At 44.2% G+C, this 19,431-nt stretch overlaps 1 protein-coding gene across 4 annotated transcripts in view; it reads left to right on the top strand.

Annotated features, from left to right (window-relative positions):
- FGFR3 (fibroblast growth factor receptor 3) overlaps positions 1-19,431 on the top strand; it is a 58,102-nt gene that overhangs the window by 7,590 nt on the left and 31,081 nt on the right. For all 4 annotated transcript variants that reach the window (XM_085309672.1, XM_085309671.1, XM_085309670.1 and 1 more), the window contains one exon: positions 12,793-13,056. In XM_085309672.1, coding sequence (XP_085165798.1) covers positions 12,793-13,056 — 264 coding nt within the window. The remainder of the gene's footprint in view (positions 1-12,792; positions 13,057-19,431) is intronic.

The following is a 19,431-nucleotide window of genomic DNA, read 5'->3' as shown; positions in this document are numbered from 1 at the left end:
AAGCATAAAATATAGCATTGCTCTTGAGTAAAAAAAAAAAAAAAAAAAAAAAAAAAAAAAAAAAAAAAAAAAAAAAGAAAGAAAGGAGACGACCAGTTGCAACTGGAAGAGCCGGGAGCAAAGAGTGTGTACGGACGACTAACGTGTAACTACAGATAAATCCTCCATGAGCCTGTCTTCAATTAAAAGAATGATTGGAATTACGCGTGCTGCCATCCCTCCTGATGTGTTGCATGCATGTTTGTCCGAATAAAGCATTTTTAGGAAGGGAGAATTAAAAAAACCCACCAGATTTTAATCTTCCTTTGGTAGCCGATATGTCTGCCTTTTGCAAGGGCGTATTTCTCCCTGTCTTAGACTACCCAGGCTTGTTGACAGTAAACAACTGTCACTTGGCAGTTTATGAAAGAAGAAGAATGTTTAAGAAAACATGTCCAGTTTAAATAGTTATGTTAATGGGCTGGGGATTCGGGCAGGAGTTGGGGGGGCTGGTAAATGGAGGTGCATAAATTAGCTGGTATTTACCGTGTAAGAAATGAGCTGCAAATGAGTGCAGTTGGAGCAGGGGGAACACTCGCAAAATAAAATAAAACATGCATTCATTTTTATGGCTGGTGGATTATGCATGATCTCGCAGCTTTTCATGAAAGCATGTTTTCTTTTTTTTTTTTTTTTTTTTTTCCTTTTTTTTTCCAGGGAAAACTCAGAAAGCCTCTTTCTTGCAAAGTGTGGTCAGTCGGTTCCCCGGAGGCCGTGTGCCTGGGTGAGATGAGCCGCAGGGCTGGGAGCCCAGATCTCCCGCTAACCCGCCTTCACGGTGCTTCACGCTCCACGGGCGGCACTTTGCCCTGCACAGCCCTCCGGCGCCCGCAGGGGTGAGCGGAAGAGGCGCCGGCAGAGAAACTCTGCCTCCCAATTCACTAATTGATTAATAATAATATAAAAAAACAAAACAAAAAAGAAGAGAGGAAGGAGAGAAAAGTGAGGAGCAGCAGATGGTGTCCTCTCTGCATCCCTGCCTGGTCTTGCTTACAGATCCGTCRCCCACCTTCTTCTAAGTTCAGCACGTATGAGGTAGTGAGTGATGACTGGAGATGGAGGGCTTGTTGCAGCTCAGCCCAAAGGCACCTGGGTCAGCAGTGTTGCAGAGTGAGGGCTTCTTGTCACGCACTTGAAATCTGTAGTTAAGCATAAAGATAAGTTGCAGACTTCCCGGGCTCCCGATTTCACTGGCTCAGGAACAAGGGCTATAAGCTGCTATGGGAACAGTTATCCTTGAAGATATGTCATCAGACAGTATCTCATCTGTCATCTCCTCCTCACCCTCCCGCAGCCCCTGTTCCCTGCCCACCTGGGATACACTGTAAATACTGTAGAGTTTCAATATGTACAGTATAGATACAGAGCTTTGGTGGGGACCATTCTTGAGAGAGGACAAGCTAGGTGGCTTTGTGGCAAGTGTGTCCCACTCAACCTTCGTCTGATTTAGCCTCGCGTGTCTCTGAGCAGGGCACGTCGGCAGCAGCGCCTTGCCTTGCCCTCGTTGCAGGCAGCAAGGCGTGGAGGGGAGAGAGCAACAGGGGCAAACGGGAACCCCTTGGGTATGGAAGAAAGGATCACGCTTTAGTTTCTTTTGGCCGGTGGTTCAATTAGTGTTGCGTTATTTAGAGAAGGAGGTAAAGGAAACCCAAAGCTAAAACCTGCTGCCCAAGAAATGTTTTGAAATCTGCCCTCTGCTTAACCACCCGCACGCAGCCCAGACAAAAAAGAAAGCAAGTCCTTGAAAGTGTTTATTGAGTTGTACGGTGACTCCAACATGTTTATTATTTAGTGCAGAAACAGGATTTTTGCCTCATTTTTATTTATAGTTGTGCTGGCGGTTGTGGGATTTGAGAAGGAGTCTAGAGGAGAAGGTGGTGGGCTTCCTGATCAAGAAAGTCTTCCTGGAGGGAGGTCCAGGCACTGTTGCAGGGCTCAAAACAACCTGGCCTACCAGTGTGATATTGGCTGTTACCACCCTGTGCAGTGGCAGAACGCAAATCCTTCCTGTGAGGGGCCATCTACACACTTTGCATAAAATAATCTTCTAGTTGGAATGTGTTAGTCTTGGCGCAAAGTTCCCAAAACCTTTTCAGGTACTTTGAAAATATGTGTGCATGTTTAAAGTAGAGGTTTTCTTCCCCTCCTGCTCCCTCACCCCAGTGAATAGCAAATTAGGTTTAGACAAGCTGTGCAGTCTTTGCAGGGATGGCTTTACTCAGCACTTGAACATGGCCATCCGGTGACGAGAAGGAGGTGCAGGGGCCTGGAGCACACGGCTCAGCTGAGCAGTGGTGGGTCAGAGGGGGTGGCACCATCCTGGGGTCAAGGTCTCCTGCAGCTGGTTGCAGCTGATGGTGAGACATGTGGCCCTCTTAGAGACCTAGCAGTCGTCCATGCGAGAATCGCTGAGGAGTTGCTGTTTTTTTCATGGGACTGAGAAAGGAAGGATGAAAAGCATCAACCTGTTTGTGTAGAGCAAAATTTCTCCCTGCCACCGAGACGGTGTCTCTCTCTGGTGGCACTGAAGATAAAACAGGTTCACGTTGCAGGTTGGAGGGTGATTCTAGGCAGATACAGGATCTGAGTCAGGGTCATGGACCTGGCCTAATATTGTCCTCACCTGAGTGCGAGCTTCAGACATTCCCCTGTCCAGTGGCTCTATGGGCACCAGGGTCTAAACTGCTCTGTGGTCTTACTGCCATCCAGGGGGCAGCTCTTGCTCTGCTTATGTCTGTGCTAAGAAACAGGTCTGTGTAGAGAAAAATCTGCAGGGAGGTTGCACATCTTAACGGCTTTGCTCGTGGTGGTTCATCCCACCATCCACCCCCTCCTCATCCCAGGAGTCTGGCTGCAGTACGACCTTGGCGCCTGACATCCAGATGGGTCCAGCACTTGCAAGGTAGCTCAGCTCGATTTTCTGCATCTTCCAGCTGTGGAAGAGGAGTGACAAGCTTGTGAAGCAGGGAGCTGGGAGAGGCTCTTCTGCGCTTTCCTGGCAGTTTGGGTAGCGAGGACTGGAGAGCAGGAGGTTGGAGAGGYTGGTCTGGCAGGGAAAGGAATGGCCAAGCTGGGACACTCACCCAGGAAGGGTGAAGCAGGTGTTGGAAAGCRCGTGTGCCACGACCCCTGGGTTGCACAGGCAGAGGAGCTCAYGTTCGCTGCAGGACAGGGGAAATGACCTGCGACAGAAAGTGCATTTCCTCATGGAAGTGCTCAAATGGTTTGCTGTAGAGGTGTTCGACTTCATTGTATGATTTCCATAGCCTGACGCGGTACTGTTGGAAGCATTAAAGCTGCTTTAGGGGGTGGGAACAGAGACACGCATGACTTCCTTGAACTCTCTCTTAATTTATTACGTGCAGTTAGAAACCCACCGTAATAGATACGGTTACGCGAGACCGTTAAAAGATCCGTTCTGTTGAACCTGATGCCCTRCTCTTGCCTCTGGAAATGATAAAATGCCACATTTGGATAGGATGGTATGCGAGTGTGTGTGTGCATGTAAGCCAGTAAGTCCTGCTAATTTAGGGATTGTTTTCCAAGTCTGTTTTCTATAACTCCGTAGACTTAGTACAAATAAAGAACTGACTAAGTTTCCTGYGAGAAGCATAGAACAAACGTTAGCGTGGGATTTGCATGCAGAAAGGTGAAAATACAAACGTATACAGAAATAGCAAGTCAAACAAGCTGAAAAAATATTGTAAGGTTGATTTAACAGAGCAGTGAACTCAAAGCTGTGTCTAATCYCTTTAGCAATCTTTTTTAAAGAAGAGAAATAAAAGAATTTTCGACATGCACTTTTCTTTTGCTGTTTCCCAAAACTCTATCAGTGCTGAAGGGTAAGAGAAGAGTTTTTAGCACATAGAGGAAATGTTGCAGCTTTAGTTAGATTTTCTTTCCACTCAGTAAAATCTTCACTTGTGATTCGGGACTTTAGATAAAAACGGATCAGGCTTCRCTAAAGGAGATTACTTTTAGACTTCGCAAACGTGGGTACCTGGCACTGAAATCTCACTTTAGGCATTCAAATAACAGGCCTGGTTTTGAAAGATGCTGAGCCAGTTCAGGCTCTGCATTTAAATCACTTAAGCACTCTTAAAATCTGTGGCCATTCCCCGCGATGCCTAGATATGGATTTCTGGGCGTAATCACCGACCTTTGCATTTCAAACGCTTGGCTTTTGTTTGTTTTAGCCAGCGCGCAGACAGAGCGGCCCCCAAACTGTTACTTTTTTTCCCTTTTACACTGTTGAAAACAGCTAGCAGAGAAGACTTGAAGCTCTGTGCCTTATTAGTGAGAAACAGGAATCCGTGAAAAAGTCCGTTTTATGTAACTCTAGGGAAACTTATGAAGAGAATATTTACTTATTTTGTTCACCTAAACATGATCTGTAATATATCTAAAACCCGCAATCAGCTGGGAAAAAAAATCTCAAACTACTCTAAACCTTTGGCCTCTCTTAATCCATGTACGAGAGAGGTTTTTTTAGATGTGCTTTTTTCTCCCCCTGAAATAGAGGCAATTGATAGGCTCATAAACAAATACCAAACATTAAGTCCTAATCTCCATATAGAAGAGTTTGACCCTTTTTATGGAGAGAGAGGGTTAGAGGGAGGAAGCGGGGCCAGGAGTTTGAGGTTTAATGCTTATTAAAGTTTTAGTGGGTGGGAAAATGCAATCAATAAATTTTGTTTAATGCCCTGAAACTGGTGTTGGTTTTCACTAGCGACACTGGAGAGCAGTTTTCATTTTGAAACTAGGACACTCGTAGTTGGAATGACAATTAATGTTGAGTGAATATGGTCCCAGTTGGAAGCCGATTTTTGAATAGCATGAAAACTCCCCCCACCTCCCAACATTGGCTCTGGAGTATGGTAGCTTCCGTTTTTAATTAGCAGGCCAGGCAAAATTTAGCTCATTGTGTACTTCTGCTCCTTTGGCCCGGTCGATAGCTTGGATTTCTCCATCTTGCTGTCATGAGGCTGTTCTTTTTATTTTTCTCCAGTTTTGGTGCAGGGAGGAAGGAGGGGGGGGGTCTTCAGGATACTTAGGATTAACGTTATTGTTCTGGGGTATTTACAGCCAGCTGCCTGCATTAAATGAAGATTAGAGGAGCGCACATTAAAAGTGCAAGGCAAATTCAGAGGAGCTGGGATTTGGTATCTGCATAGCTGTGAACCGAAGGGGAAAGGTTGGGGCTTGATGGCAAATTTTTTCTGCTGCCATGTGATCTCAAAGCCAACTTCAGAAGAGTATCACAAGTAACTGCCTGGACCGGGCCTGGCAGGGAGTTGTGAAGCAACTGTGAATCTTTACATGCTTCAGAAAGTTCCTCTGAGGTAAACCTGGACTTCTGACCTGATGAGCTATAGATTGTTTAAAAAGTTCATCTGCAAGGGTGCTTAAAAGGTGGTGAACATTTTGCTAGTATTCACWAAGTAGCTGAGAACACTCCTGTGAGGCTGAGAACTCCAAATATAATGAAATTTTCAAGGATTTTAGGAAGGAAATGAGGGTAGAGAGAGGAATCTCAGCAAAAATAGTTCTCWACAATTACTCAACAACTTGTTCTTCTAATGCTTTTATAACAGAGTTTAAAAATATTTACGAAGATTCAGTTTCTCTCTTTATGCTTTATAGACCACTCATTCATTTATTGCCTAGATCTTGTTGCAAGCTTTCCTAATTGCTTGGTGCACATCACCTACAAAACCTGGCCAGGTAGCCTAGCCTAACAAAAGCAGGAAAAACAAAGYGTAGGTTCTGTCAGTGCTTCTACGATGTGTTTTCTTCGTGTGCTTCAGCCTGTCGCTGCTCCAGTAAAGGCTGTGGACAGGCTTTGCCCAGGCCATTGGAAAGCCTCTGGCCCCACATCTAGCAAAGCTTTGGTGGCAGTTGGCTTGCTAGCTGCGATGATGAGTTTTTGGAGATCCTTCGATGTTGAGGAGCAGAAATGCAAAACCCTCACTGTGCAGTACAGTCTCACAGCTTTCAGTGCCAAGGCAGGATGCCAGCTGCAGCATTTCATGATCATTGTGCAGCTAAGCCTGCCGGGCACTTGCCTTTCTCAAGTGCARCAAGACGTTTGGCCTTGTTTCTCCGTAGCAGTTTACTACTGGATTCACTCATGTCKCTCTGCATAGCTAACTGCTGATGGCAAATAGGCCACCTCTCTTTGGAGGCTATTGGAGACAGACACCAACGGTCTGATTACTGGACCGGACTCATGTGCTCCTCCTAGGAGGAGCCTAACAGACCTCCTGGCACTCTCTCTTGAGTAGAAAGTTGTCTGGGTTGCCCACTTCAGGCCGACCTTATCKGTAAGGATTATGCACACATCAAGCAAGCAGCACGTGTGGGCAAGCACTCTGGTTTCCCCGTGTGCCGGGCATGGACCGGTGTTGCTRTCAAGGCAAGGCTGCTGAGCACTCAGATACAGCTCATTGCTGCCCTCCCCTTGAATAAAGCAGGACCATCATGAAGGCTACAGCACCCAGGAGAGCACAGACCATCTCTTCGGGTCTCCTCACCTTGCTTCATAACGTGCCATGACCTCCAGGTACCATGGACACATCAGGTGACATGGCTTGCCTCTGGGCATCCCAGAGCATCCCAAAAGTTGCAGTGCAGCCCACCAAGATGCCTTTGCTCCCTCCTTCCCTGTCCTCCCAGGCTGCTGACAAAGAAATGGAGGGCAGTTTTAAAAAACTTATTTCTGTAGAACAGAACAGAGTACAGAACTGTRAGATAAATAGATAAGGATGGTAGTCACTTTGTTCCTTTTTATTTTGCTTGGAGAACCATGGAAAGTGTCTGGATTGTATTGTCTGGCCAGATTTTACGGGAAACATCCCGTTGGTGTCTGTTCCCTTCAGCAAGCAAGCACCCAGCTAAATGCTCTCCTTGGGACAGCCATCTTCTCTCCAAACTCGAGCAGCTACCAAAGGTTTATTTTTCAGGGGGTTTTACATTTCCTTTTTCTTAGGTGTAGCCAGGGAACCCATTCGATTTGCTCTCTGTTTTTTTTGCTCCTCAGGGCTTTCCCAGTGAGGCAGGGAAATCCTTCTGGCCAAATTGTTTTTGTAACTGTTTTAACTCTCTGCCTATTTATTTCTTATTCTAACTCTCAGCATCTGAATTGGGTTATTTGAGAAAACAGTCCATTAAAAAAAGGATACTGTAGAATCCTGATGAATCCTGTTTTCTACTTGGCCGATGGAACAGAAAGCTAATTGCCAGGAGTAAATCCATTCAAAGGAGGGCTGGAGAGAGAGAGAAAAGCTAATATTCCTCCTTGAATGCCATTTAATCTCTGAAACCTTTCATGCAGATGTAAATTAGGATTTGCACAACAGAGTCAACAATTGCTCCCTAGATAAGGCAGATTTGTAACATCTGCTTTTCCATTCTAGAAGCCCTTCCAAAGTCATTATTGGGTATAGCCAAGCTAAACACTAGAGATTTTTTTTCCATAAACTCTTGTTTATGAAGAAAGCAGCATATGACTGAGAGAAATAAACCTGGTTATCATTCTAATCAGATTATCATATCGTATCTGTCTATCTGTCACTTCTCTGGAGAAAAAGTTTGCTTTCCTCTTGGTACAAAAATCTAAAAAAGACTCCGTGATAGTACAGCRCAGCATGCTTGTTAACGTCTTGGGAAGAAATGTTGTCTGGTAACAGCTGTCTAGGCCACTGCAGTGATGATACAGTATAAACAGTTTACCTTTCCTTATTATGATGAATGCTATTTTAAGCTTTTCCAAGAGAACTCCCCAGCAAGCACCCAATAGGTGAAAGATAAAATGACTTCTTCAAATGGCTACAGCAGACCATTTGCAAACATGGTTTCCTAAAATCAAGTTCATAAACGAATTTGGGCTCTTGTAGGATTGGCCAGATTTTTTTTCTGCCCAGCAGTGTGAGCGCTCAGCAGTCCTGTTGTGTGGAGGCAGGTAGCCTGGCTGCCCGTTGCTTCTGAAGATGGTGTTGCTTCRGCAAAGTGTCCCAGGCTCCAGGGACTGGGATTGACGTCTTCCTGGAAGAGCTCTAGCCAGACCCTGGAAAATGTGATCCAAGGGGGATCTTGAYGCTGGAGGGAGGGAAGGGAGAGGGAGCAGAGGAAATAGGACAAGGGGTTATGTTTTGCTTGTGCAGGTGTTGGGAACCAACACCATGTTCATCTGCCAGGTGCTACGGGTCAGGGAAGGTTTCTTTAGCTAAGGACCATTAGCTAAGGTCTCTGTGATTATCTTTCCTTGGAAAGAGGGTGTCAGACGCAACAGGAGAATGTTCTGGCGTGGTTGTTTCTCTGTGATCCTGTAATATATGTTGTTATGGTGGATTTGATGCAATAAGATACATAGAACAAGGAATATTTTAGGATTAATCTGAAGTAAAGCACAAATAGAGTGCTGCTATCTTTCTGCTCGTTAAAATGCCAAATATGACTTGTCCAGCTTGAAAAGGATAAAATGTGATCTGCTTATAAATAAGCCACCAGAGTCACTTAGTTCATTTCACCAATGAGCTGTGAAGCACTCAAAAAAAATTACCTATCTGGGATTTAGAGGGTTCAGTTTGGGGATGAGGAATATTTTGATGAAGGTCATGTGCATTGAGTCCTCTGTCACATGAATCTTGGTAGGTCTGGGACCATCTGCTTTTCAGGTACACGATGGATGTTCCCCAGTTGTGAGATGCTCCCTTGAGGAGGAGGATGGGAGAGGCAGTCCCTCACCTCTGCTTTATACCTGTGCTGCTGCCATGAGACTCCCAAACACTTAGACTTTGGAAACACAAAATGTTGTTCAAGGAGGAAAAACACAGGTAAAGAGAAATAATCAGGTGGAATCAGTCTTGTGGAGCCAGAGTAATCCCTGGCGCTGTGCAGGGTGGCGCGGGAAGGCTGGGCTTGCACATCATGCTGCACATCATGCGAAGTGACGCACAGGGCAGGGGCATTACCAGCATCACCGGGGTGAGCAGCCATCCTGTATGATGGGAGGGCTCTAGGTTATCTCAAAGTGTTCAGGGGGCCAGAGGCAGCCCAGGAATCCTCTACTCCCCTTTGCTTCCTCGGCCTTTTTGTGCCTGTAAATCGCTAAACATCCTGCTGCAGTCCTTGAGAGCTGCCGACATTAAAAACAAAGCGTTTCCAGGCTCAGCCTGAAGCTAGTATTGATGTCTTAAGAGGAGCAGACGTCTGATGGAAATACTGACACACTTAAGCACTTGGAACGACAAACCACACAGAAAGTGAATTATCGCTCAGGATGAGCCAAGCAGCTAAGGAGATGGAGTATCTTATCCTTATAAGTGAATACACACAAAAGCATTTTAGCATTGCTGGGCCAGCTGCTCCTTGTTGTGGAAGGTGTCCTTCTGGCTAGTTCCTACCATGTGCCTTTTTTCCTCTGCTAAACTATCTAAAAACTGTCTCCTTCTCCGTTAAATATTTGCTACAAGCAGCAGTGATAATACTACAAGAGCTGATCTTCTAAAGACACCTCTGAAGAAGAGTCTCTTGATAATTTTCTACCAGTTGCTGCTTTGTTACTTCAATAAATGGTTGAATTTTAGTCATATCTTGGRAACCCACAACCTAAATTACCTCCTCCTCTCTAAGAACCTATTAAAGCAGCAAACTCATTAATTCCAGTGCTGCTGGCAGGTGGCAGAGTGGACTCCTATAACCCTTGCACTAGTTAATTCCACAGTAATTTATACCTGTGAAAGTATGTGTTTATAACTGTCTACTGTGGATTTTGAAAAGACGCTGTTAAGGTCAGTTAGATCACAGATGGGAGCTTCCTTTGGGAGAGGAGAGGGGGGACTTTGTAACCTCACTTGCAGCAGGTGTGTTTCATGAAAATTTTCAAGGTAGCATGGGGAAGCATTGGATATAGCTGTTTGCCAACACTGAGTATGGTCTTGTTAGGACGCGGGACTGAGATTCAGAAGATGTGCATTTGTAGCCCCAGTAAGTGCGAACATCAGCTGGGAAGCTGTGCTATTCTGCCCTGAAATTTTCTGAATGCCTAAATCAGAGGTGCGCATCCGATGCAAGAAGCAGCCATGCCTGGAGAGCTCACCACCTGCTCCTCTATATTGGTTTCCTTAGCATTTGGCAATGAAAGATCCGAGATGAAAAAGGAGGTCTAGCCCTCACCCAGATTTCCAGAAGAGCACAGCCCCCAAGGTCTGTTTTGAACACACCTACCRAGTGTGGGCTGCATTGAGCTACTCACAGAGCTCTTGCAGGCATTAATTCAAAAAATGTGATTTCCAGCCTTTTGCACAACACTSTGATGGCCGGAGAGTTTGGCCTCRGGAGGGACAACTTCCTGTCCTCAGCAGAGGAATGTCATTGCTGGCTGCAGAAGACCAGGGGTGGGAAAAGAGCCGTCCTTCTTGTTGGAAATGAGTTGGAAACACAAGGCACCTGCAGCTGGAAAGCAGGCAAGGAGGAGCTGRGTTCTGTGCATTGGCATTTGGGGCCCTGGTGAGATACTTGAGGTCTGGATCCCTGCTTAAAACGCCGGCTGTTCTCAGTGCAGAAGTGAGACTGTCTCCATTTTAGGATTTAGCATTGTATTTGAAAGCTACATGAGAAATAATAATAGTAAAYTCTCATTCTCCAAGGTCTCGATTAGACAAAGTGCTTAAAAACATGCCTGAAGTACACGTTTAAGTACTGTTGAGGTCTTTGATTTGGTCCTGTTTATTGCTTAAGCCATAGGCATTTGAACTTAGAAGTTGAAAAACTGTTAAAAAAGACCAGATAGATTAAAACYACTAGTAACATTCTTCTTTTAACTGCCACTACATCTTTCCAGGTCTTACTCCCAGTCRGTAGGAATAAAGTCACTAGGAGTAAAGTGTGCATTTAATGGGCATCAGGAGACCAGCCGCGGAGACTGAGGACAGAGGTGTCAAAGTTGTCAGAAATGAGATGATAGGCCTTTCCATGGAAGATACCTCAGACCCCAGTTGTTCTGCTCCAATTCTAAAGAAAATTTGCCTTTTGTTTCACTATTGCCTAATTATATTTTGTAAAAATAGTTTTTTTCCTTTTTCACTAACACAGGTTTGTTACGGCTTTAAAAAAGAGCGACTTCTTTTTAGATGGTTAATCAGTACAGTTTGGTTTGTGCTTCGTCTAGGCTTGTTCCTGTTTGGTAGGCTTGTGATATAAAAGCCAAAATATACAGGTCTTGATCATTTGGCAAACAGCTTGGGTAAAACTGTGTGTTTTGTATGGAGGAATTTTGCAGCTGCATGGGGTTTATTTTCCGGTAGATTAAATTAGCAGGAGCTTCCATCAAGTTCAACAAACAAAGAGCAGTACCCAGTCCTGCAAGTGTGAAGCTGTATCCAGGGCTTTTTAATTGGAAGCTAGAGTTGGTACCATTGAAAAAATCCTTACAGTCCAAGGGAAGGRAGAAAGCCCATTGAAATGAACAGTTAAAACAGAATATTCCTCTTTACCAGGTGCCCCAGATTTCTTTTTCTCAACTGTGTTTAACCCAAGGATCTTACAGTTTGGAAGAGACTGTGAGTGAACATGTAGCATCAGAACAGGGGCTGGTCTGTAAGGAAGGAGATTCTGGAGTTCTGTCTTTCTGTTCTTTTGACTAATATACTATATACTAAAAATACATGTTTTCAGGGAAAATTCTTTTTTTTTTTTTGTTAAAAATAAACTTCTTGATTGTACACCAAAATGTTTGGCCAAAATGTAAATTATTTGAATTGAGATTGCTGCCAAGTATTTCAGGAAAGGTGGTTTGTCACCTCAATATATGTGGGCTTTCCTATGGCTAGATGATACCTCCCATGGCTTAACACATTTTAAGGTCCCTAGACTGCATCATTTTTACCCTATAAGATTATTGGCTAAAAATGTTTTTATAGTTTTAAATTTCCAGAAGAATAAAAACTTACATGACAGGATGAAAAAAGGAATCTTTTTATATTTTATAACCTACAGCAGACCTTTCACTTAATTGCAGAAGAGTAACTTAAAGACAGTATCACATCCTCAAATAATCTAAACTGGTGAAATTACTTTGATTTCACAGTTAAATTCTAACCTGTGAATGTACTTCGGCTGCAAAATTGGGATCTTTATCTGCATCTGATAATTATCAGAAATAAAGGCAAGCTTGTTGAGTTTGGGTTGTGGGATTAGGTTCAAACTGGTCTGGTTTGAGTTATTGTTTATTTGTTAATTGTATAATCATAGAAGCAAAGAGTCTTCACCATGGATTAGAATCCGCTTGTAATACATGTTGTACAAAGCCAGAGAGACTCTTTCGCCCAGAGGAGCTCGCAGTCTAAGAGCTGGYGTATGCCAGAGGACACGCGCAGGGCATTGCGCGTGCAGGAAATGTTGGYCAGCACAAACAAGGCGGGGGACATGGCGGTCTTGCTGTTGATGTAATTGGGTTGACAGCAGAGTCATCTTTTTCAAACTGGTGTGAGGGAAGAATAATCCATTAGACATCTAAAGTCAGTTAACGTCTCACTATGATACACCTTTTGTGTGGTTTCCTCCACCTTGTAGAGGTGTACTTGCACCATCCTGGGTCTCAGAGAGAACCTTCCCAAGACTTTTAAGTCTGGAAAGGGGGAACTCTGGGCACATAGAAGGATCAGTAGGACAAATATGGGGTGTTTTTTTGAAATGTTCTTTCATTCTCTGACACCTGCTCTTACTCATTGCTGTTTCTTCTTCCCTTTGCAGAATACTTGAGGAGTGAGACCGCCTTTCTGGAAGAGTTGGTGTTTGGAAGTGGAGATACCATTGAACTTTCCTGTAACACTCAAGGCTCTTCTATGTCTGTTTTCTGGTTTAAAGATGGTATTGGGATTGCACCTACCAACAGAACTCATATTGGACAAAAACTGTTGAAGATAATCAATGTGTCTTATGATGACTCGGGGCTGTACAGTTGCAAGCCAAGGCATTCCAATGAAGTCCTGGGGAACTTTACAGTCAGAGTAACAGGTACGTGCAGGAATATAGCTATTTCTCCTATTTATCTCTTTTTAAAATTTCTTTAATTTTGTTAATATTTTCAGCGCTAGTGGTTCTTTACACTCTTACTCCAGTGAGATTTCTATCTTGTTAGCGATTCCAAGCAGTTGCTGGACTAGCAAAACAAAAAACAATCGATCAAAGAATGGTGCATGTCCGTACCACACGTTAAAGCTTGGATGCTAAGGCTGAGAGAGACTTAGAAATGGTGCTAATCAGACTAAACCCCAAATCCCCCTGAACGCTCAAATAGATGCAATGCTACGTGTTCCTTTGAAGTCTTTTATGAGTGAGTGAACTGTGGTTCAGCGAGGTTAAGTGACTTTTTCCAGTTGTGGGGCAAGTCAGTGGCAAAATTGGATATGAAAGCTGGGGGTTCCTAAAAGCTGTTTCTTTTGTAGATGATAAATGTGGCTTCCTTCTGTCCCAGTTATCACAGATGACTTGTTTGTTTCAGAAGTAGCTCGTCTATAAACTGTGTATGTTTAGGAGCTGAGCGCAATCAAAGGCACTTACAGGGAACCACATATTGCAGACACATGACGTGTTAGCAAAGGACCTGCTGTCATTTGCCTGACTGTTTTCCATGGTTAGGACAGTAGGACAGAACAGCTGCAAGCTAGTCTAAGCATGGATTACTAAACAGAGGGTGCCAGAAAAATCTGTTCTTCACAAATAGKTAGCAAATCATGCTAAAATCATCCTCATTATTTCAGACTGCCACATAGGTAGTTGAACAGTCATCAACAAAAGCTGATAGAAATTCTCCTGATGACAGAGATTAAAGGCCTGAATTTTCAGAAGTATTAACTCCCTGCGGATCTAAGGTTTTGAAGTCTTTCGTTTCACTGTTGGAGCTTTATCAAGCGTCCCCGAACAGTCGGCCTTTGCCTACTGTGCCCTCAGAAGTTGAGCTCCCTGAAAAAGTAAGGAGCTCCATATGAAAACTAAACACAGAGATAGCAAATCTGGGTGTACTTGAGATATTACATCCATTCCTTAAGGGGCTTTTGCTTGCCGGAAATAGAATCTTGTGCTATACTCAAACCGTCTTGAGAATAGGTGCTCTTTTCAGCAAGCCTTCACCAACATCTGCTTTTCATTGAACATTGCTGGAGATTATTGAGAATGATTCAAGGTCATATCAATTAAATGKTTAAAGAAGTATTTGGCCCTTGAAAGCCTTTCTTTAACTAGGTACAATTATCGGGAATATTCAAGGAACTGCAGGTTGTTAGAAATATTACTCTCGCTTTTTTTTTTTAAGTGACGTTAAAACACTTTGGAGTTCAAGGGGCAGYGGGAAGGCAGAAGAAGGCAGCCGGCTCCACGTTCAAATGAAACAGCTGCCAGCCCCCAAAGTTTGTAAAGTGAGAAATTGTTTTTAATAGTGGAAAGACTGATAATCCCCTCCTTTTAAAAAGTTTAAGCCCCTGTGTTTTTCCTCTTCACTAATAATAGCTAATAACAGCTTAGGAACAAGCAYGTAACCCGAACCTACACTCTGACAGCATTATGAGCCTTTGATTCTATTAGTCCGCTGTCATTACCACCAAAGTGCTGATAATGTAGGAGTCTCGGTTTTAGCTGTCAGCCCCACTTGTTTGAAACTTTGAAGCCCTGCTTCATGTGGCAATAGTGGCGCCTCTTGTATTCTCCGATATTTCTCCGTAATTTTTATTGATTGCTCAGTATTCCACTCCAGAGGGGAGATTGCTACCTGAGATTCATGGTGTATGTTCCCACTTCTTAAAGGTAGCATTGGTGATTAGCTGTGATATCGCCTTGAATATTTACATTGATATCTGATGTTAGGGGCCGGAGTTGTGCTCTACATTAAATTTGTTTAAATCTGTGCTAACAAACTTGAGTTGTATGRATCTGTGCTCTAAGTGAACAAAGCTGGACCATACTGAAAAGAGGCATATTCAAAATAGGTGATATACATGGAAATCTCATTTAAATTGATGCTTCTAGGTCCTGGCACCATTTCAGGATTCTTCTGCGTGGGGCTGTGAGTTTTGAGCTTGCAGCAGAGATGGTTGTGCTGAAGGCAGAGCCCGTAGTAAACGCTTTGGTTGGCATTTCCCTGYGTGGGCACGTTGTGTCACCACACTGAGAGGTCTTGCAGGCGAGCCGAATGTGCTTCTCGTCTCACCAAACCCTTTTCAGGGTGTTGAGGCCTCCCTGTTGACTGCTATGAACCAAAATTGGCGTTTGCATTAGGAACCGTTAGATAACTGAGAAGACCGAAGCTGCTCCTCTAAACTGAGAAATAGATTGATTATTAACAGGGTCTGATTGCTTAAAAATGCAACTCTTGTTACATGTGGGCTTGAGCGTTTTATTGGTTTACAAGAGAAAAACGTACTGTCCTCTTGGAACGCAAGCACATTATGTGAATCACAAATAAAAACTTYATGCCCAAACTGATATACAGGGCTGATTACAGAAACTCTATTTCTGCGATCATTTCATGCACAAAACAGCCTTCAGATTTAGTGGCCTATGGAGATAGAACAAGTGCCCAGAGTAGCACTGGTGGTAGGTTGGTACCGAGCAAAAAGAGCTTCCAAAATTCCAAAGACCAAGATCTTCAAAACAGGTAGCTAATGAAATTAAACCCCTTAATTGTGCATAATTAAGGCCCTTTCAGAAATAGTGTCTAGCAGTTACTGTGGATGCCAGTTCTCACTGTCCTCTGGAAAGGATTACTATTTCAGTAAATAGTTAACAATTAGCTTAGCAAATTCTTAGTCACTTTCTGAAAAAGGTGACTATTCGAGTACCCTGAAGARGAATGTAGCTCTGAACGTGGGATATCTGCTCGTGAAACCTAAGCTGCAGTTCCCCTGAAAAGCTTTCATCTGAAATACAGACAAGGTCRAAAGTCCCCCTTGGTCCTGCTGATTTTTTCCTCCTCCCGTTGGGACCGGTACATTTGAAAACAGAAGAAAACTATAATCACGTGTTAATATATGTGTAACAAAGTCTCACGGTGCAGGGCTGAGAATTTGCTCATTTATCTGCCAATGCTGATGGGTATTTGGCTAGGTTTCTGCCTTCGCTGGGACTTGAGTAAACCTACTGGTTCAACCGAAACACCTAAACATGTGCTTGGCTTTCAGCAAGCCCTGTGGCATTTCCCCGGTTCTGCTGCCAGCAGGACCTTAACCATGGATTTGCACTTACATATGTGCTTAATGTCTCTCTTGAGACTGTGCCAAACAGAAGGTGCAAAGCACAATGTGCGACTGTAATCTAAGGCAGGGAGATGGTTCCTGTGTTACTTACTCATACATACAGTGAATGTGTCTGTAAATTCTTCCCAGATTGCAGAAAAGTAATGCTTGTTGTTATCTTTCCTCCTCTCCCCCCCCTTTTTTTATCCTCCATGCTTTTTATCACTGAGTTGGTTAGAGAACGATAGAAAACTTGAGAGCACATCTTGGAATGAAGGACATTCTGCCTGACTCGGTCTAAACTAGTGCATTACATTTCTGGCTACATGCTGAACGCTCATAAAGTTTCCTCTTTTCCAGTGTTTAATGCTGAGTTCTTCTACTGCAGTATCAGAACATAAAGGCTGCTGYACTGTTATCATTTCGCCTTTATTTAAAAAAGAAGTTCCTGCAGGTTATGTAAAGTGAGARATGGCTGAATCTTGCAAACATTGAGTTGCACTAAATCATTTAAACAGCTGCTATTTTATTATAGGCTTTACATTTACAGTAGTCATTTGAGGGGAAAAAAAGGATTGAGGCGTTATTATAGACAACTCGAGAAAGGAARGATGTTGGCCTACAATAAGAAAATGGATTCAGGAAGTTTTTGAGCATTGTGAGATACTGATGGAAGTTTCCCATCTGCTAACCTGTGTTCGGTTTCAACCTCAAGGTGCCTCTGTAGATGGAATATAACCAGAGTGAGCTGGTTCRAGGAGTCACCAGAAAATGTCTATCCAGAGAGAAGTTTGGTGATGAGGAGAAGTTTTAAAAGCTTCGGTCTGTGCAGTTTAGCAAGGAGTTAACATGGGAAGAAGTGGCCGAGGTGTATTGAGTTAAAAGAACAGCACAGAGAAAGTGAATGAGAATTGCTGACTTGCCACTTTGAGATTCAGTGAAATAAAAAGTCTACGGAGTGAATGCTAGCAAAACAAAAAGTAGGGGAGAATTTATTCTTTAAAAAGAAACTTCCCTGTTTGGAATTGACTGTTTGCTGGCAAAGAGAACAAGCATTTCACACATGGAGAAGCATTTGGCATTGGTCACCAGCTCTCTGATGGCAGAGCGCGGGTAAACTCACTACATTTCTGTCCCAGTTTAGAAAGCTTCTGGCCTAATAGTAGCTGCAGGTGCAAATGCACTGGTTAGGAGGCGCGTGGGAGCAGTGTAGGAGGGGTGAGCTGGTAGTTCTGCATGAATGGGGAATGTGAAACACGTGTGCTTGTCCCTGGGGGAAAACTTGTGCCTGTTGCCCAGGTACAGGGGTGGCAGGCTGTTTGGGGACTACTCTGTTTATTGAGTGGTCTCCTCTCGGTCACCTGAGGCAATTCATACCCCTGTGGCTATTAAGATGACTTTCAGCCCTGGAAACTTGGTAGCTCCTTGATGGAGGAGGATCAGGTTAGGGAACACTTGCCCAAGCTGAACACACACAAGTCCAAGAGTCCTGCCAAGATGCACCCGCGCATGCTGAGGGAGCTGATCTGTGTCCCTGCAAGACCACTGTTGGTTATCCTTGGATGGTCATGGTGATCAGGAGAGGCTCCCGAGCACTGGAAGAAAGCAAAAGTCTCCCCTATCCTCTGTCTTTTAAGAAGGGAACCCCAGGCCGTTCAAACTCACAGGAACAGTGACATCACCCTGGGAAGGTGATGTAGCAGCTAATCCTAGATACCTTTTCAAGGCAAGTGAAGGACAGAAAGGTGATTGGGAATAGTCAGCATGGGTTTACAAAAGAGAAATTGTGCTTAACAAACCTGATAGTCTTCARGGATGAGGTTGCTGGCTTGGTGGATGAGAGGAGAGCAGTAGATGTTTTCTGCCTTGACTTCAGTAATGCTTTTGACACTRTCTCCTATAACATCCCCATAGGTAATGAAGTATGGGCTAGATAAGAGGACTGTGAGGTGGACTGAAAACTGGCTCAACTGCTGGGCTCAGAGAGTTGTGAATAGTGGCACAAAGTCCAACTAGAGGCCAGTCACTAGTGGTGTCCCCAGGGGTCGATATTAAAGCCAATATTGTTCAACATCTTCATTAATGACTAAATGATGGGCGCTCAGCACATTTACTGATGATACAAAATGGAGAAGAGTGGCTGATACACCAGATTGTTTCACTGCCATTCGGAGGGACATCAACAGGCTGGAGAAATGGGCAGAGAGGAATATCATGAAGTTGAAAAAGGGAAATGCTAAGYCCTGCATCTAGGAAGGAATAATCCCATRCACCAGTACAGGCTACAGGCTGACCAGCTGGAGAGCAGTTTTGAAGAGAAGGACCTGGGAGTCCTAATGGACAAGCTGAGTATGAGCCAGCAATGCACCCTTGTGCCGAAGAAGGCTGAAAGCATGCTGGGCTGCATTACGTAGCTCATTGCCAGCAAGTCAAGGGATGTGATCTTTCTCCTCCACTCAGCACTGGTGAGGCACAGCTGGAGCACTGGGTTCAGTGCTTGGCTCCCCAGTACAAGACAGACATGGACATACTGGAGTGAGTCCAGCGAAGGGTTACAAAGATGAGTAAGGGACTGAAACATCTCTWGTACAAGGAGAGGCTGAGAGAGCTGGGACTCTTCATCCTGGAGAAGAGAAGGCTCAGGGAGGATTTTATCAGTGTGTATAAATATCTGATGGGTCTGAGGGTTTATGAAGCCAGACTATTTTTAGTCGTGCCCAGAGACAGGATGAGAGGCAATGGGTGCAGACTGAAACACAGAAAGCTCCACTTGAACACTTGAAGAAACCACTTCTTCACCGTGAGGATGTTTGAACACTGGAACAAGTTGCCCAAAGAGGCTGTGRAGTCTTCATCCTTGGAGGTGTTCAAAACCTATCTGGACATGGTCCTGGGCAGCCAGCTGTAGGTGACAGTGTTTGAGCAGGAGGGTTGGACTAGACAGTCTTGTGAGGTCCCTTCCAACCCCAACTATTCTGTGATTGTGTGAAACCTACTGTAGCTTCTTGCTTTAGATGATACCTTTCATTTTGCAGAAAACTGCAGGAGCTGGAAGTCCAGCCTCTGACGCAGCAAAGGCTGGAGAGTAGCTGTGCCCTCCTTGTTGAATGCATCTGCCAGGGTGCCCTGACTCTGCACAGCCATCACAGCTGGATACAGAAAC

The sequence above is a fragment of the Rhea americana genome, unplaced genomic scaffold, assembly GCF_003343005.1.
Source record: "Rhea americana isolate MKP2758 unplaced genomic scaffold, rheAme1 scaffold_30, whole genome shotgun sequence".
NCBI lineage: Eukaryota > Metazoa > Chordata > Aves > Rheiformes > Rheidae > Rhea > Rhea americana.
This window is presented reverse-complemented; position numbering and strand designations above follow the sequence as displayed.